This window comes from Polyodon spathula, chromosome 32 (assembly GCF_017654505.1).
Source record: "Polyodon spathula isolate WHYD16114869_AA chromosome 32, ASM1765450v1, whole genome shotgun sequence".
Taxonomy (NCBI): Eukaryota; Metazoa; Chordata; class Actinopteri; order Acipenseriformes; family Polyodontidae; genus Polyodon; species Polyodon spathula.
Genome location: NC_054565.1, coordinates 6,651,075 through 6,668,507, shown reverse-complemented (window position 1 = coordinate 6,668,507; position 17,433 = coordinate 6,651,075). Strand labels below are relative to the sequence as shown.

The window sequence follows — 17,433 nt, the reverse complement described above, 5'->3', positions numbered from 1 at the left end:
CTGTGGCTGAGTTCAGCTCTTAGCTTCTAGACTGTAGCGGAATCAAGAGGCCACGCCCATTCAGAACTGGAATTCAACGTTTCTGTGTTCTAAGCATTAGCCCCGCTCTTTGAAGCGTACACAAAGATAACACAGTGATGGCATTAGCTGGAACATTTGACTCCGCGGAGTCTCGTGTAGTTTTACTTCTGGAGCGAGTGTTTGAGGGCTTTGAAGATAAGACCAGCATCAGGATCACATTAATACGTTTGCAGCCACAGTCGCTCAGCTGTGTTATTTAGAGTGACATGAGAAGTATTTCACACCCCAGACCAAAATAAGGGACAAGGATTGATGGATGTCTAATATTTCAAGTGGCGGTGTGTAAAAAAAGATAGAAAAAAATAAATATTGGGACTTATGTGATTCAAAGCCAGATCTAATCAACAACTAAGTGCATCTCAATGTATTTATTTATTTATGAAGGCAATAAAATAAATGCCACAACAGATTATATATACTTAGCTCGCTAGACACATACCACAGTTATGCAGATTAAATGACCACAGCTCCTGACTGCTGCTGTCTGCAGCCTGCGTTGCTCTTCGCTCCCTCAAGAGCGCTGCTTTCCCAGTGCTGCCATGGACACCCATACACAGCCTCAGATAACAAGAAACTCTGCTGGAGCCCTCGGCTTGGAATCGGCCCGGGGGACTAAGGGCTTGTCAGCGAGCAATTAAAACGTACAACAAATCAGAACATGATCATTGAGTGGGGGGAGCTGGGATAGCCACACAGTCTCATGTGACCTCACTAGAGAGGACTGTGGCACTCATAGCCCCTCTCTAGTGGCTGACGAGAGTCATTGCAGGAAGTGCCTGCTATGGAATTCACCAGCTGTGATATGTATTTAAGACTCTACAATACAGTGGGGATGGTTAAGTTTCCTTTAAAACACAATGGTGGTGTTTTGAAATCAATATAAAAATTTGGTAACTAGTTTAAGGTTCTGTTATCAGCAAACCATAATGCATCAATGAATATTAATTATGTTATAATAGGTTTTTGTAACAGTATCACTCATTACATTAAATATGTTATTTAAATAAAATCCTTTCAGTTCCTTTATTAAACACACTTATAAGCTGGTCAGCGTACAGACTCAATTGCTCCTTGCTCTGTGGAGCCCCATTTAGAACCGGTCTCTAAAGACTGGTAAACTGGTCAAAGGTGGTAAACAAACCATTTCATGACACCAATAAAGCTAAAATAATAAACATACAATCCAAGTTTCCAAGCATCTTTGTTTGTGTTTCAACACAGTTGTGATTCTCAGCCTTTTGGAATGCGGTATATTTCCTAATATTTCATTTATTTGGCTTTTTTAATATCCAAAATGTGTGTGTGTGTGTGTGTGTGTGTGTGTGTGTGTGTGTGTGTGTGTGTGTGTCCTGTATGATTCTTTTGTTGTTTCCGCTTAGATTCATATTTTGATCATTAGATTGTGGGGAAGTGAGGTGGGGAAGCATATCAGTGTTGCACAGGCTGCAAGTGCACAATGTTTCAGTGCAAAGCACAATACAGTCCCTCACCTCAATTTCAGAAGCATTGTTCATGCTGAAATAGCTTGTAAAGGTGGCTTATATTATCCAAGCAGCATATAAACACACAAACACATTAAATAGATCAGTTACCACAGTACTAGGCACAGTATTACCATGCTTCTCCCAGTCTTCTACTATGCCAGGTTTTTCAATATGCTTTACCACACCTCGCTTTTCTTTGCAATGCTTATCTGTACTTTACCATGTGTTCACTGTGCTGAGTTACACTTTGCTATGCTTTTACTATGGGAAACTTCTTTTAATAACCTTTTTTAAACTGATCTACATTCTATATCACAATCCCCATGCCAGTCTTTAATTTACAATTTGGAGACTACAATGGAGGTTATGCAGAATAGTCGGTCTGATCAGAACTGACTTTGAGACCTCCAGAGGTAGAGGGCTTTACCTCCCTGCCCTGCAATGTCTCTCCTTTCTCAGAAATACAATCCCATTCTCCCTTTCCAATATTCAGTTCTCACCAGTCAGACAAGCTGTCCTAATTCATTCCACATGCCTCAATGTGCCATGTTTTCACATGCCAATATGTTTTCATTGTGTGCTTATTAGGGGCAGCTGCATTGCAGAATTTGTTTTTCTAAGTGTGCTGATTCTCTGTGGGTGGAGACAACAGATTGCTGCTGGTTCTCTCAGCATGATCCCTCAGCCTCACGTGTTTCCTTTAGCTTTTAACACACACACACACATACTCTCTCTCAAACATACATTTGCAACACTGTCAACTGCTTGCACGCGCAGCATGGAATCCACTCCATGCAGAAATGCTGCTGTACAGAATCCACTCCATGCAGAAATGCTGCTGTACAGAATCCACTCCATGCAGAAATGCTGCTGTACAGAATCCACTCCATGCAGAAATGCTGCTGTACAGAATCCACTCCATGCAGAAATGCTGCTGTACAGAATCCACTCCATGCAGAAATGCTGCTGTACAGAATCCACTCCATGCAGAAATGCTGCTGTACAGAATCCACTCCATGCAGAAATGCTGCTGTACAGAATCCACTCCATGCAGAAATGCTGCTGTACAGAATCCACTCCATGCAGAAATGCTGCTGTACAGAATCCACTCCACCCCATGCATGTACAGCAGAAATGCTGCTGTACAGAATCCACTCCATGCAGAAATGCTGCTGTACAGAATCCACTCCATGCAGAAATACAGAATCCACTCCAGAAATGCTGCTGTACAGAATCCACTCCATGCAGAAATGCTGCTGTACAGAATCCACTCCATGCAGAAATGCTGCTGTACAGAATCCACTCCATGCAGAAATGCTGCTGTACAGAATCCACTCCATGCAGAAATGCTGCTGTTCCACTCCATGCAGAAATGCTGCTGTACAGAATCCACTCCATGCAGAAATGCTGCTGTACATCCATGCAGAAATGCTGCTGTACAGAATCCACTCCCAGAAATGCTGCTGTACAGAATCCACTCCATGCAGAAATGCTGCTGTACAGAATCCACTCCATGCAGAAATGCTGCTGTACAGAATCCACTCCATGCAGAAATGCTGCTGTACAGAATCCACTCCATGCAGAAATGCTGCCCAGAATCCACTCCATGCAGAAATGCTGCTGTACAGAATCCACTCCATGCAGAAATGCTGCTGTACAGAATCCACTCCATGCAGAAATGCTGCTGTACAGAATCCACTTCATGCAGAAATGCTGCTGTACAGAATCCACTCCATGCTGCAGTCACATGGCATTGCTGTTTCATGAAACCTGCTATATCACTTTTCATTTTGGACCCCTGCTGACAGCTGCACCCATGCAGAAATGCTGCTGTACAGAATCCACTTTTTTTTTTTTTCCTCCAGCCCAAAGCCAAATCATCCCCCTGAGCTGAACCAGGAATCCAGCTGCAGTCACAGTACTTTCAGAAGACACAGCAAGCTGGATTCACTTTCCAGTGGGCAGGAAATGAAGGGCCAGGTACAATGCATAGTGCCATCTACAAGGGTTATTGCCTAACACTGCAAATTGCGCTCAAAGATACTGCAGATCCAAGCTCATAGATAGTGCAGATCCCAGCTTCTATTTGCTGCTCCGCACTTATAAACGTTTCCCACAGTAAAAGCACAGCAAAGCATAATAAAGCATCGTGAAAGCATGGTAAAGCATAGGAAAGCAATGTAAAGAACAGTGAGGGACGGTACAGCATATTAATACACGTGTTAAACCAGGGTAAGTTATGGTTAATACATGGAATTAAAAAGCATAGGAAAAGTGCAAGAATACTGTGCAGAAATACCATGGTAAACTTGTATAAGGATGTTCTCTGAGCGGGGCTGCTGCTGCTGCTGCAGTGTCTGGACCTAATCCTATTAGATTTAAACCTATACAGAAGAATGCAGAGGAGTTGCGTTTGAGGGGAAAAACACAATGGCGCAGCTTCCTGAGAAACAGCTGCACTTTTTCTCCGTCCTGCTCCGGCACGCCAGTGCTTTCCCGTGCCTGACACATTCAGCGGGGAGAGCCTGTGCAGACAATTGCCAGGAAAAGCATGCTGTGGATGAGGACTCCGCGTCCAGAACAACAACCCTCCATACAGTTACTGCCCTGCCTTCCCTGGGTCAGGGTATCAGGGGGTCCCAGATCCCTGATTCACTAAGCCCTCCCTGCACATGCCGACTACTGCTTCCTGCTCTTGCATGGTATGTAAATACATGGAAATGTGAAGCACTTTGCATGGAAAATGCCATTTCTATGTAACTGCACATGTATTCTTATAGTAGTCACTATGCAAGTGCAGAAGCCATTGGTAGGTATATTTTTATTAGAATGTCATTATAGTGTTGTAATACCAGCAATGGTTGGTATTTGGATGGTCCCTTCAACTAAAATCCAAGTAACTCTATAAATTCATATTGCAGTGCCAGGCATCAGCTCCCTGTAATAATTTTCCTCTCTCTGGCCACCTCAAGCCCACTTTCGTATCAATTCCTGCAGTCTAGTATTTTGTGTAAATGCTACTTGCTGACTTCCCACTTGCAGAATGACACCATGTTTATAATATTTTCCATCCGACCATGTGGTTTATGGCAGCATGTTCTGTAAAACTTTATTAGAAACATAAGTTTGTAGCTTTAATGTTGTGTGATCCAGCTTCTCAGAATCACAATGTAACCTAAAAGATTACCTACGGTACAGATTGCATTGTACTTTGATTGTAAAACCTCCTTGATGAAGCATGAAGAGATGTGGGAAACACAAACAGAAATACAAAGCAAAGGCCTGACAAAGCCATTTAAACAGCCACTCATGTATACATAACATAACAGATCCTGTAATACCACTGTAACTGATGGGGTTTAATCAATGGGACATTATTTGATCCTCACATGGATGTGGGCTGACAAACACAGATTTGACTTCGCTGATAAAGCTAATTGAAAGCTCTCTGCAGTGTCCCTCCTTCAGGAGAGCGGAGCTGGGAAGGGTGTGAAAGGTTGACAAACTTGCTGTTCTGATTGACAACATGTCTCATTTATATTCCAGCAATCCCCATCTCGCAGCAGAGAGACCTCCTGAGTTACACAGAGTTGACACTTTCACATTTTGTTTCCAAGAACAGAACAGCGTTGAAAAATAATATTGTCTTGGGATCCCTTTCTGGACCCTATAGTCATTATTGTGTGTGTGTGTGTGTGTGTGTGTGTGTGTGTGTGTGTGTGTGTGTGTGTGTTTAACAAGAATGATATAATTATCTACTTCAGGTTCTGGATGGAGGTTTAATTGATTCAATTAAACAAATAAAAACAGGTACAAACCCATTGAGACTGAGGCATCGTTTACAAGAGTGTCCTGGCAACCAGTGTCCTGGCGACCAGCAACAGACCGCAATGATGTCACCTCATTACAAACAACGTCACTCTAAAAGACAATAGCACGGTACATTCAATCTGGGATCAAAAACGTTCACACTTGCGGAATTCTTGGAACCTACTTATTAATCTAAATGGAGTCATTGTTCTAAGTTTAGCTGATACATTTGGGTTTTAATCAATATTTTTTCTTCTCCCAGTTGTTGTTACAAAAATGGACGACTTTCAAATTGATTTGAAACGGCCAGCGTTCACCTTCTTAGGCAATGGCGTCGTTGACTACATTTCACAATTAGAGAGCCGGCGAGGAGAAGTGTGCTAGGTGTTGGTTTGATGAATTAAAAAAGACGTGTTAGTCCTGTACTGCCAATGGCCCCTGGTCACAGTGATCAGCCCCGCTAACTGTGTTAATCGCTGGCATAGTCACAGACTTCGCTCACACTTGTTCCGCTCTCTGTGTTTTTTTGTTTTTTACGAGTTTGCTGAGAAAGCAGATTGCGTTAGATGTAATCTGCCTTTTATTATTTCATTTGAAGATGACAGGCGATACTCCTGTGCCAAAGAAAACCCGTTTTTTATTTTTTTATTTTTGTATTTGTTTTCTTTTGTCTAATCTGCCACGTGTAACTATGCAGTACAGTGCTCGCTCACACACATCACTTGCTTTGGGTTTTTTTTTTTCTCTCTGTCTCCTAAATACGACAGCAAAGCATTTCTTTTAATTGGAGTTCAGCCTGGTTCTGGCTTGGCTGATTTGATATTGTTTGAGGTGGTGGTGTTCAGCCGCTGTGCTCACATATCTGTACACATTACGCTGTGAACCTGTCTGTTCCCGCTAGACTCAAAAGAATATAAATTCAATGTGCTGCACTGTACAGTGCTTATAGAAAAGGTTAGTGATAAACTTTAGACTTTACAGAGATCAACATATCACTGTTAATTATTGCCTGCAACAGACAATGGCAACTGTGTCAATGCTAACAGGTAATGTCTTCGGTCCTCGTTCACTTAGCAAGTCCATCTGCCCTTTATTAAAAGTTTGCAGTATTTTTGCACTGTATCTTACTATTCTTTTTCCCATGGTTACACTACAGATTTGCTATAGTTTACCCTGGTTTATCAAGCTTATTAACATGCTTTACCATAACACTTACACGTTAAAATGCTTCCCTATGCTTCACCATGCTTTCACTGTGCTTTACTGCACTTCGCTATGCTTTCACTGTTCTGTATTGCACTGTGCCATGCTTTCACTGTGCTTTATTGCACTGTGCTTGATTGCACTTTGCTATGCTTTCACTGTGCTGTATTGCACTTTGCTATGCTTTCACTGTGGGAGACTTTTATAAGAGGTGTCTCGTATGACAGCCTTTCAGACTAATGATTTTATTAAACTTAATTAATTGTATTCCATCTCCTAACCTTCATCAAACTGGCAGACTCCGTTAACCTGCAGATCAATATTATGAGGACTCTCCCTGTGTGTGAACAGAACACAGAAGGAGGCTGAAGAGATTGCTAGGGGTGCTTTCAGATGCCTTGCTTCACTCAGACCAATGCATAACCCATACACTATATTTAAAAAACAGCCACTGTAAGTGCAGCCAGAGTTTCTCAGATGTCCGGAGAAAAGTGTCTAGAACGACTGGAACACAGTAACATTTCCCAGCGAGACCATTACTATTCAATTAGATTCCTTTTAAACGAATATACATAAAAAAATGTGAAACATCTCTAACTGCCTCCTTTGAGTATTGTTATTTTGTTCATGCTTCCTGAGGCCTCACAAATTTCTTTATCTCCTCCAGACTTTTGAGTTACTTTAATTAGCCACTGTATGTACGGTACATGCCTAGGCAGCAAGCCAGTGATTTCCACAGTAAAAACGAATGAAGCAGAGGCTGAGCAGAGGCACGGCAACACAAACTCGGGGTCCACAATTCCAGCGCAGGGGTTTGTGAATCAAAATGAACACAAGTGCCCAAGTGTCAAGACTGTGTTAGAAATACAACCCCGGACTGGTAACGTGATCAAATAAACCATCGTCAAAGGGATTTCACTTCTACTTATAATGCAACAGCTTCCTTCCAGGGGTCTGATTCACCCTGCCCTTTAAAAATATCGTTTAGAAAGCTATGTGGGCTGCAATACCTAAAACAGGGTCGACACGCCAGTCTGTAAAACTGTGTGAGCTGCAATACCTGAAACAGGGTCGACACGCCAGTCTGTAAAACTGTGTGAGCTGCAATACCTGAAACAGGGTCGACACGCCAGTCTGTAAAACTGTGTGAGCTGCAATACCTGAAACAGGGTCGACACGCCAGCCTGTAAAACTGTGTGAGCTGCAATACCTGAAACAGGGTCGACACGCCAGTCTGTAAAACTGTGTGAGCTGCAATACCTGAAACAGGGTCGACACGCCAGTCTGTAAAACTGTGTGAGCTGCAATACCTGAAACAGGGTCGACACGCCAGTCTGTAAAACTGTGTGAGCTGCAATACCTGAAACAGGGTCGACACGCCAGCCTGTAAAACTGTGTGAGCTGCAATACCTGAAACAGGGTCGACACGCCAGTCTGTAAAACTGTGTGAGCTGCAATACCTGAAACAGGGTCGACACGCCAGCTGTAAAACTGTAAACCAGCTGCAATACCTGAAACAGGGTCGACACGCCAGTCTGTAAAACTGTGTGAGCTGCAATACCTGAAACAGGGTCGACACGCCAGTCTGTAAAACTGTGTGAGCTGCAATAGAAACTCGACACGCCAGTCTGTAAAACTGTGTGAGCTGCAATACCTGAAACAGGGTCGACACGCCAGTCTGTAAAACTGTGTGAGCTGCAATACCTGAAACAGGGTCGACACGCCAGTCTGTAAAACTGTGTGAGCTGCAATACCTGAAACAGGGTCGACACGCCAGTCTGTAAAACTGTGTGAGCTGCAATACCTGAAACAGGGTCGACACGCCAGTCTGTAAAACTGTGTGAGCTGCAATACCTGAAACAGGGTCGACACGCCAGTCTGTAAAACTGTGTGAGCTGCAATACCTGAAACAGGGTCGACACGCCAGTCTGTCGACACGCCAGTCTGTAAACTGTGTGAGCTGCTACCTGAAACAGGGTGCTGTGTGAGCTGCAATACCTGAAACAGGGTCGACACGCCAGTCTGTAAAACTGTGTGAGCTGCAATACCTGAAACAGGGTCGACACGCCAGTCTGTAAAACTGTGTGAGCTGCAATACCTGAAACAGGGTCGACACGCCAGTCTGTAAAACTGTGTAAAACGAGCTGCAATACCTGAAACAGGGTCGACACGCCAGCCTGTAAAACTGTGTGAGCTGCAATACCTGAAACAGGGTCGACACGCCAGCCTGTAAAACTGTGTGAGCTGCAATACCTGAAACAGGGTCGACACGCCAGTCTGTAAAACTGTGTGAGCTGCAATACCTGAAACAGGGTCGACACGCCAGTCTGTAAAACTGTGTGAGCTGCAATACCTGAAACAGGGTCGACACGCCAGTCTGTAAAACTGTGTGAGCTGCAATACCTGAAACAGGGTCGACACGCCAGTCTGTAAAACTGTGTGAGCTGCAATACCTGAAACAGGGTCGACACGCCAGTCTGTAAAACTGTGTGAGCTGCAATACCTGAAACAGGGTCGACACGCCAGCTGTGTGAGCTGCAATACCTGAAACAGGGTCGACACGCCTGTAAAACTGTGTGAGCTGCAATACCTGAAACAGGGTCGACACGCCAGCAATACCTGTAAAACTGTGTGAGCTGCAATACCTGAAACAGGGTCGACACGCCAGCCTGTAAAACTGTGTGAGCTGCAATACCTGAAACAGGGTCGACACGCCAGTCTGTAAAACTGTGTGAGCTGCAATACCTGAAACAGGGTCGACACGCCAGTCTGTAAAACTGTGTGAGCTGCAATACCTGAAACAGGGTCGACACGCCAGTCTGTAAAACTGTGTGAGCTGCAATACCTGAAACAGGGTCGACACGCCAGTCTGTAAAACTGTGTGAGCTGCAATACCTGAAACAGGGTCGACACGCCAGTCTGTAAAACTGTGTGAGCTGCAATACCTGAAACAGGGTCGACACGCCACTGTGTGAGCTGCAATACCTGAAACAGGGTCGACACGCCAGTCTGTAAAACTGTGTGAGCTGCAATACCTGAAACAAACAGGGTCGACACGCCAGCCAGTCTGTAAAACTGTGTGAGCTGCTGTAAAATACCTACCTGAAACAGGGTCGACACGCCAGTCTGTAAAACTGTGTGAGCTGCAATACCTGAAACAGGGTCGACACGCCAGCCTGTAAAACTGTGTGAGCTGCAATACCTGAAACAGGGTCGACAGTAAAACTGTGTGAGCTGCAATACCTGAAACAGGGTCGACAGCCAGTCTGTAAAACTGTGTGAGCTGCAATACCTGAAACAGGGTCGACACGCCAGTCTGTAAAACTGTGTGAGCTGCAATACCTGAAACAGGGTCGACACGCCAGCCTGTAAAACTGTGTGAGCTGCAATACCTGAAACAGGGTCGACACGCCAGTCTGTAAAACTGTGTGAGCTGCAATACCTGAAACAGGGTCGACACGCCAGTCTGTAAAACTGTGCCTTTGCAGAAGATAGGAATACCCTAAAAATAGCCTGTTGTGTGTTGGTAGCAGAGGAATGCTGCAAGCTGCCAGAGAGAAACACAAAATAAATAAAAATAAATTACTTTTTGAGGGTGAAGGGGGAACAAAAACAACCACCAAAACACAAAAAGATACTGAATTAAATATTTTACAAGGGCTACTGTCCCCCAAAGGTCCAGTTTATCAAAATATAGCTTGAGACGTGGCTGACCTCTCCCAGCTGCATGTGATGTATTGTTCTGCAGGGACTCCTGTTTCATGCTTTTGACAGCATTTCCTGTTATTGTGGGAATGCATGGAGGCTGATCCACACACCTGTTTAACTGTAGCACCAGAGGACTGGCTGCCGTGCTGTCTGAGGGGAGGCTGTGTCATGATCAAGCAGATAGAACAATGGTAGCCAAGTGTGCGTGCGTGTGGGTGTGCGCCAACTACTCAGAATGATTGCCAGCCCTGTCCAATATTACTGGATATGTAATAACACAATTGCAATGGCATTTGAAGGTACTTCACTCTGTAATGTCCTGCGGTCTCAGTACAATTTGTGTGTGTGTGTAGTAACCGAAAGATTAAGGGGGACCCTTGAAAGTGTCCAGCATGTTTGTCAGTAATGTCAATACTCTCCTATGTTTGCACTAAGAAGCTTTTAAAAATGTAAACCCAATCCTGCATGATGGAACGGTTTGTGTATAAGCGGCTGAATGCTGGTTTGGGATTCCAATAAGAACGGTTTTGCTGTGCGATGAGACAACATGACAAATACACAACAATGAAAACAAACTAAGAGCACTCCTTGTTTGTTTTTATTTGTTTTTTTGCAGTTACTGTAAATGTGTAAGGGGGGGGGGGGGTAGTCTTGTGCATTTAGCATTTTGAGAAGTGATGCAGCTGCTGGTGTCACACATGTGTCAAAACATTGCCATCAAATCCGATTTGAAGGTTGCATGCAAATGCAGCCGCTGAAAATACATTTCTCACCAGAGTTGGGATGTGTGTGTCTCTGCACTGTAAGCAAGATCAGCCAAAATATCTTTATATCAGTAAGCTCATTATTATTATTATTATTATTATTATTGATTATTGACATAAAGATGCTTTGGCTGATCTTGTCTACATTACAGACAACTAGACCTGAAGAACAGCTTCTGAACCGTTAGTCAAAGCACCTTAACACAGACTGATCAAAATATACACTGAACACAGCACTTATCTAATCGCAATACAAAAAGCCTCTTTGCATGAGTGTGGGTGAGACACAGCATGGACTGTGGGAGCCCCAGAACGTTAATCCACACGCACCTTGACTGTCCAGCTAGTGCTGCAGTATTAAACTGGTTTAAAACTTTGCACTGGGAGTGGAAATGTCAGACTCACAGAGACCTGGATTTAACACAGCAGGGCAGGACGGAGTGTTAAATTGCTCAGGCCAGAGGGCATCTTTAAATGAATCAGTCCTTGCGTGACATTCTAACTCAGGGTACATTCATGCTGACGGTTAGTGGAGCCATTCGCTGTGCTCCAGTCTCTCTCTCTTCAGACGATACAATTCTTATGTGGGACAGAAATCCTAAAGGAATTGCAATTAAAATAGGTCAATTAACTAGGAAAAGCCTGGCTGTGTACAGCACAGTCGGCACGTCCTCTGTGTCTGTAAGAGCCACACCTGTGCGTTTCAGCGCAGCTTGACTCCATCGTGCTAAATCCACAAGGTGACACTTTTCCTTCACAGAACGGCGCTACTGCTGTTATTAATATTAGTGGCACATCTTTCTCGTTTGGCCCTGTAACTTCCAGTGAAACTACAGTGCCATCTACTGGATGCAGTGAGAATTACACAAAAACAATGTCAAAAGCATTTAGGATGAATACCGTACATCGGAAAATAAAGGCAATTAAAAACACGAGTAAATTACGGTACTCGCTACCTTTAATCGTGTTGATAATTCCTACAGCTTCAGCGAAGATACGGGAACAGCTGGATAGATGATTACCTTTTTAATTTTACTATCCTCCTAACTGTTTACAACTCTGCATTTGACGTTAAAGTTTACTATCTATTACCCGTTTACAGTGTTGTTTTGAACGCAGGAACGCCCGACTTAACCCAGCGTGCTTGCCCGTGTGCAAAATAAACATATTTAGTATGGCACAACTGGCTATATTTCTATATTACACACTAACTACATGGTTGTTATTAATCTGTACAAACATGTGGTCATGTAACGTTAAAACAACGTCTTTAAATAAAACCTCGCAACCAGAATGCCTTCAGCATCACCACCTATCCTTTGCAGACGTCCAAAAAACTACAGTTCGCTTTTAATTCTATTCCCGAGCAAGACTACAACTCCCATGACACTTTGCGCACTCGACCGCCTGTTCCTGTTCCTGCAAGGAAACGGGAGCAGCTGACTGGCAGGCGGTACTGTAGTCTGCTTGTGTTGCAGCAAAGCTTCTAGTTTACAAAAGATACATCAATAAATAAAAGGTAAACGAGCACCTGCCGAAACTCGAGCCAGGATGTCGAGGCAGGGTAACCGAGGTACAGAGGGCAAGAAAATGGTAAACACCAGCAATACTCAATGTTATTGTGTTGAAATGATCCTGCGGGGTGGGGGCTAGACGGGGCAGACTCGAAACAGCAGGTATTGTAATGCATGGGGGTCGTTGTTATAGTGCTGAATTCACAGAAGAAACGACATTGCAGAAAGGCACATTGTTTTCTCTTCCAGTTTTGTTTCATTGAAATATTTCAGCGGGGCTGAGGTGGGTATCCCGGTGGTGTTGTAGGCCAGGGTTGTGAATAAGACAGCAGGTGTCATAGTATGACACAAATGCACAATAAATAGTTCAAACACAACACCACTGTCAGTTCACTAGCACCGCCGTTTCATCTGGAGGTGTGTGACAAGCTGGACGTGTTTTCGTTTCGTCAGTCGTGGCTGGTTTACTCAGTTCGGTTGTGTGTCTGTTTTCATGCTGCGTTTATAATGTTATAATGGAAGTTCATTAACTGGTGACGTTTATTTATTTATGTGTTTCTAACGACGTAAAACAGCAACAACAATAATCATTTCCTGACCCGTAAACACACTCTGCTTGATTGAGCTGCTGTAGACTGGCATTTAAACAGTGTCTGGATTTCGATTTATTTATTTATTTATTTTAAGGGAAGGCATCTTTAACATGGCTATTCGTATTGCCAGTGGGCTCTATAATACTGAAAGGGTGGGATACTGGCATATTTTTTATGACTGCATGCTGAAATTGACACAGCGCACGTTTTTCAGAAAGATCTTTTTAGATTGTCCCTAAACTCTAACTTTGATCTAATACACTCTGCTAGTTAAATGTTTTGATCCTTGTTTGTGTGTGTTCTTAAATTAAAAAAAAATAATACTCTGTGTTGCAGGACTGGGAAATAATATAAGACTCCCATTGCATAGCAGATTGAGCCATTCCAGGTTTTTGCTGTGACCTGGTCGGTCCTGCGTGAGCTTTTTTCCCTGTGTCGTTAAGCTTGCAGTAAAGCCTGCGATGTCTCAGACTGCTATGCAGTAGGAGTCTCTTGTGCTGTGTGCTCTGTGCATGTCGCTACACTGATCTGATGTTTGTCTCTCTTCTTTCTCTTGTCTGCCTCCCGCTCACCTCTCATTGTCTAGCTTTGGTATCTGCCATTTATTTCACCTTCTGCGTCTATGCATCTCATGGTAGGTGTACACCTTTGCCTGGTTCATGACCAGGCATTAACTGATCTCTAGAGTCCCTCATTCCTCCTCTACCCCACACCGCTGTACCGACATTTACAAATCATTTAAAAACTTCAACTGCCGGAGAATCTCATGTTGCTTTGAAGACAGACCATTTCTATAATTCTGTGTGCCCTGTTGCAGTTCTAAGCTCTGAGATGAATTGATCGTTCATGTGCGCAAACTAATCCATTTTAGAAAACTTCAAGAGTAAAGTCTGTATTTCCTCTAGATTTTTGTTGTTGTTGTTTTATGGATAATATAAACCTGCTTGATTTACAGCCAGTGTAATTTGGCTTCAGAATTCCCAGAAATAGTATTTCGCATTCACTCCTGTAAAAAGAATTCCAAAATACGACTTTCCGTGTAACTTTTACTTGCTCTGCTTATCGTCCAAAAGGTGTCGTTAGATTAAAAAAAAAACTATTTCACGATAAGGAATAGAGCCCAAAGTAATCTTCATGATGAAAAGCTGATATCTGTAACCATGACTACACAATCTGATATGCAATGAATTTGCATTTGTTAATTTGTTTTTCAAGAATTCTGAGCTGTTTACCCTTACTTATGGAGCTCTGGTCACGCAGCTGTGCAAAGACTATGAAAACGACGAAGAAGTCAATAAACAGCTGGACAAAATGTGAGTTTACTTGATCTTTTACTATGCCTTGCAACACAGTACCGACCTACAGAAAGAGGAGAAAGCTAGATCTTTTCATTCTCCATACTGTGGAAGTTTGCTAGTATTTGAGTTCACTTCAGTTCTGTGCCCTCATTGGTTAGGCTACTGCAGGCTATGGGTTTGTTCTTGTAGAGCATGTTCTGAGCACACAATGCACAAGAAACTGTGAACTAATCAGGTGTTCCTCTCAGGGGATACAACATGGGCGTGCGGTTAATAGAGGACTTTTTGGCTCGGTCGAGTGTTGGAAGGTGTCATGATTTTCGGGAGACGGCTGACGTTATTGCAAAGGTACGACCGGTTCAACGATGAGCATCAATCATTTTAGAAACTGCTGGAAATCATCCAAAGCCAAAAGCACAGTTAGAAAGTAAATGAACAAACGAATAAGTATATGTACCAAAGTGATCTTAGTTACACTTAGTTTTATAAAATGCAAAAATAAATAGATATTTGTGTAGGGAAGGAAGTAAGACTCTTATTGCATTTCAGATTGTAATATGTGCTTGATTAGCCCCAGTGTATAGGTAACAAGCTCAGGTGTGTCTTATTTAACCCATAGTAAAACCAGGAATGGCTCAAACTGCTATGCAGTGGGAGTCTTCGTTCCATCCCTGTTGTGAAAAATCTTGTCTTCTGGACGAATTTCTTTGAGTTTTTATTATTCCAATGATATGATTGTTGAAGTGTGTGAGGTTCAGAGAGTAATGATGAACGGCTTTACCCTTTTCTAAGATTGATCAGATGTTATGGAGTACCTGCAGTTGTATCGGTAATATATTGATTATGATTAGTAGCTCTCCCCGCTTCTTCGCGACCAATCAGGTGGCGTTCAAGATGTACCTGGGCATCACCCCGAGTGTGACCAACTGGAGCCCTGCGGGGGACGAGTTCTCCCTCATACTGGAGAGTAACCCCCTGGTGGACTTCGTGGAGCTGCCGGACAACCACAGTGGCCTGATCTACTCCAACCTGCTGTGCGGGGTTCTGCGAGGAGCACTGGAGATGGTGAGGAGAGCGTAGGGAAGGGCGGGGGGAGGTTGTCGGTTCATTCAATTGGCTTTTAAAATGTTTTTTTGCCGTGTCTTTGTTGCAGTTTTACCATGCTGTGCGTTAGCCATAGTTTGCCATTAATAATATGCTTTCCCATGCCTTGCTAATCTTTACCTGCCTTGCCTATGCTTTATCATGCTTCCACTATGCTTTGCTATGCATTTACTAGGGTACACTTTTATAAGGGAAACTCTTCCACAAGTGTGTGTGGTCCACTTGGAATGACCATGTGCAATAATGACTGCCCATGCACGGGCTGATCTGCTCGCTCCCAAGTAATTTAATCCATTAGTTGCAAGTGTATCTGATGTAGGTCCTGTTATTCGATATGGGATGGATTATGCACACCCTGCTGACGACTGTGGTCCTGTCGTTTCAGGTGCAGATGGCTGTGGACGTGAAGTTTGCTCAGGACACGTTGAGAGGCGACAACGTGACGGAGATCCGAATGAAATTCATCAAGCGCATAGAGGAGAGCATCCCTGTTGGGGACGAGTGATGTGGAGGAGAGAAGAGGGAGAGGGGCGAGGCGCTGGTCTGTGAGCGGAAAGCTGAGCTGGATGTAATAGGGGTGGCCAGGCACAGCCCTCAGGACCGTTCTACTGCAGGCTATTGATTCAACCCAGCCCTCGCGAGGGTGCTTTTAAAACGTTTTATTATTGTTATAAATTACAGAGCTTGCAACTTGCACTGCCCTGCACCCGGCACTTGGGATTTCAGAACTACCTTCAGTTAAGTATATTCTTTAAATGATCAGGAGCTAGGAGTTTGTTAAATAATGTTTAAATAATATACTTAAACAAGGGAAGCTCTGAAACTGACTCAAAAAAGGGCTGCAGAAAAGTTGTTTTCTGGTGCCAGTCGTAACAAAATATTGGAGTGGAATAGTCTTAAGGGTTGGACTTTGGCCATCCCTGTACAAGGGGAGTGTTATAAAGAATTGGATCATCAGCAGAACAGTGAGCCGGACTGGCTCCTATGGAATCGAGTGATTACTCTGCCTTTAGTAATTCTAAAAGAAACTTAAGTTTAGGTGACAAAACACTTAAAGCAACAATGTTTGGTGAAAGATTACGTTTGACGTTTTTTTAAACTTCTATCCTGTGATATTTTTGGGAAACTATAGTACTGGTACATTTCTTATTATTTAAATATTGGTTATTCCAGCAAGAAGTGGACAAAGCTGGTCAAACAGAGAGCTACACTGGGCTATTGCCGGGAGGTAAATGGTTAACAAGCCAGCAAAGTGATTGAACAATAGCGCTGCCCCTTTTCTTTTTTCTTTCTCCCATTTTGTTATTGTTGAGTGGAGCTAAAACGCAGTTAGCACGCCCCCTTGTGGAAAGCGATGGGAGTACACACATCAGAACAGTCATTCCAGGGTTTGTTTTTCATGTTTTCAGTTTAATTTCTGATTTTGTTTAATTTCTTTTCTCTTCTGTGGGGGGAAAACAGAAAGTGTACAGAACTAACCAAGAGTTTAACTTATTGCGTGAAATAAACACTTTTTGTTTCTTTTTTTTTTTTAAATGACTCTGTACCCATTTTTATTAAATATATCCTCCCTTATTCATTCTGCAGTGGTAATAAATTTCTGATATATGCAGACTTATTTTACCCTCTGAATCTGTATTTTGCAGTGGCCATTCCACCATGTACTGTACAAAATAGTGTCCGTCCTACAGTGCTAATTTGAAGTTTCTTGAGGGATGAGAAAGGGTTTGTAATATTCAGAATATTTTGCAGTTCCCAGTCTGGACGTGCCACCTCTTTTGGCAAGTGGTATTTTCAGAATCATATCATTCTGATTTAAAATACTTCTTCTGTTGCAAATATAGTACTGTACCAACACAACCAAAGCTGTACAT

At 43.2% G+C, this 17,433-nt stretch overlaps 1 protein-coding gene across 1 annotated transcript; it reads left to right on the top strand.

Moving 5' to 3' along the window:
- The first annotated feature begins 12,457 nt into the window (after nucleotides 1–12,457).
- Nucleotides 12,458–17,173, top strand: trappc3 (trafficking protein particle complex subunit 3). Its single transcript, XM_041234150.1, has 5 exons — nucleotides 12,458–12,643; nucleotides 14,373–14,470; nucleotides 14,704–14,803; nucleotides 15,338–15,520; nucleotides 15,945–17,173. The coding sequence occupies exons 1-5, from the start codon at nucleotides 12,602–12,604 to the stop codon at nucleotides 16,062–16,064; spliced, it is 543 nt and encodes a 180-aa protein (XP_041090084.1). The 5' UTR covers nucleotides 12,458–12,601; the 3' UTR covers nucleotides 16,065–17,173.
- The last annotated feature ends 260 nt before the right edge of the window (nucleotides 17,174–17,433 follow it).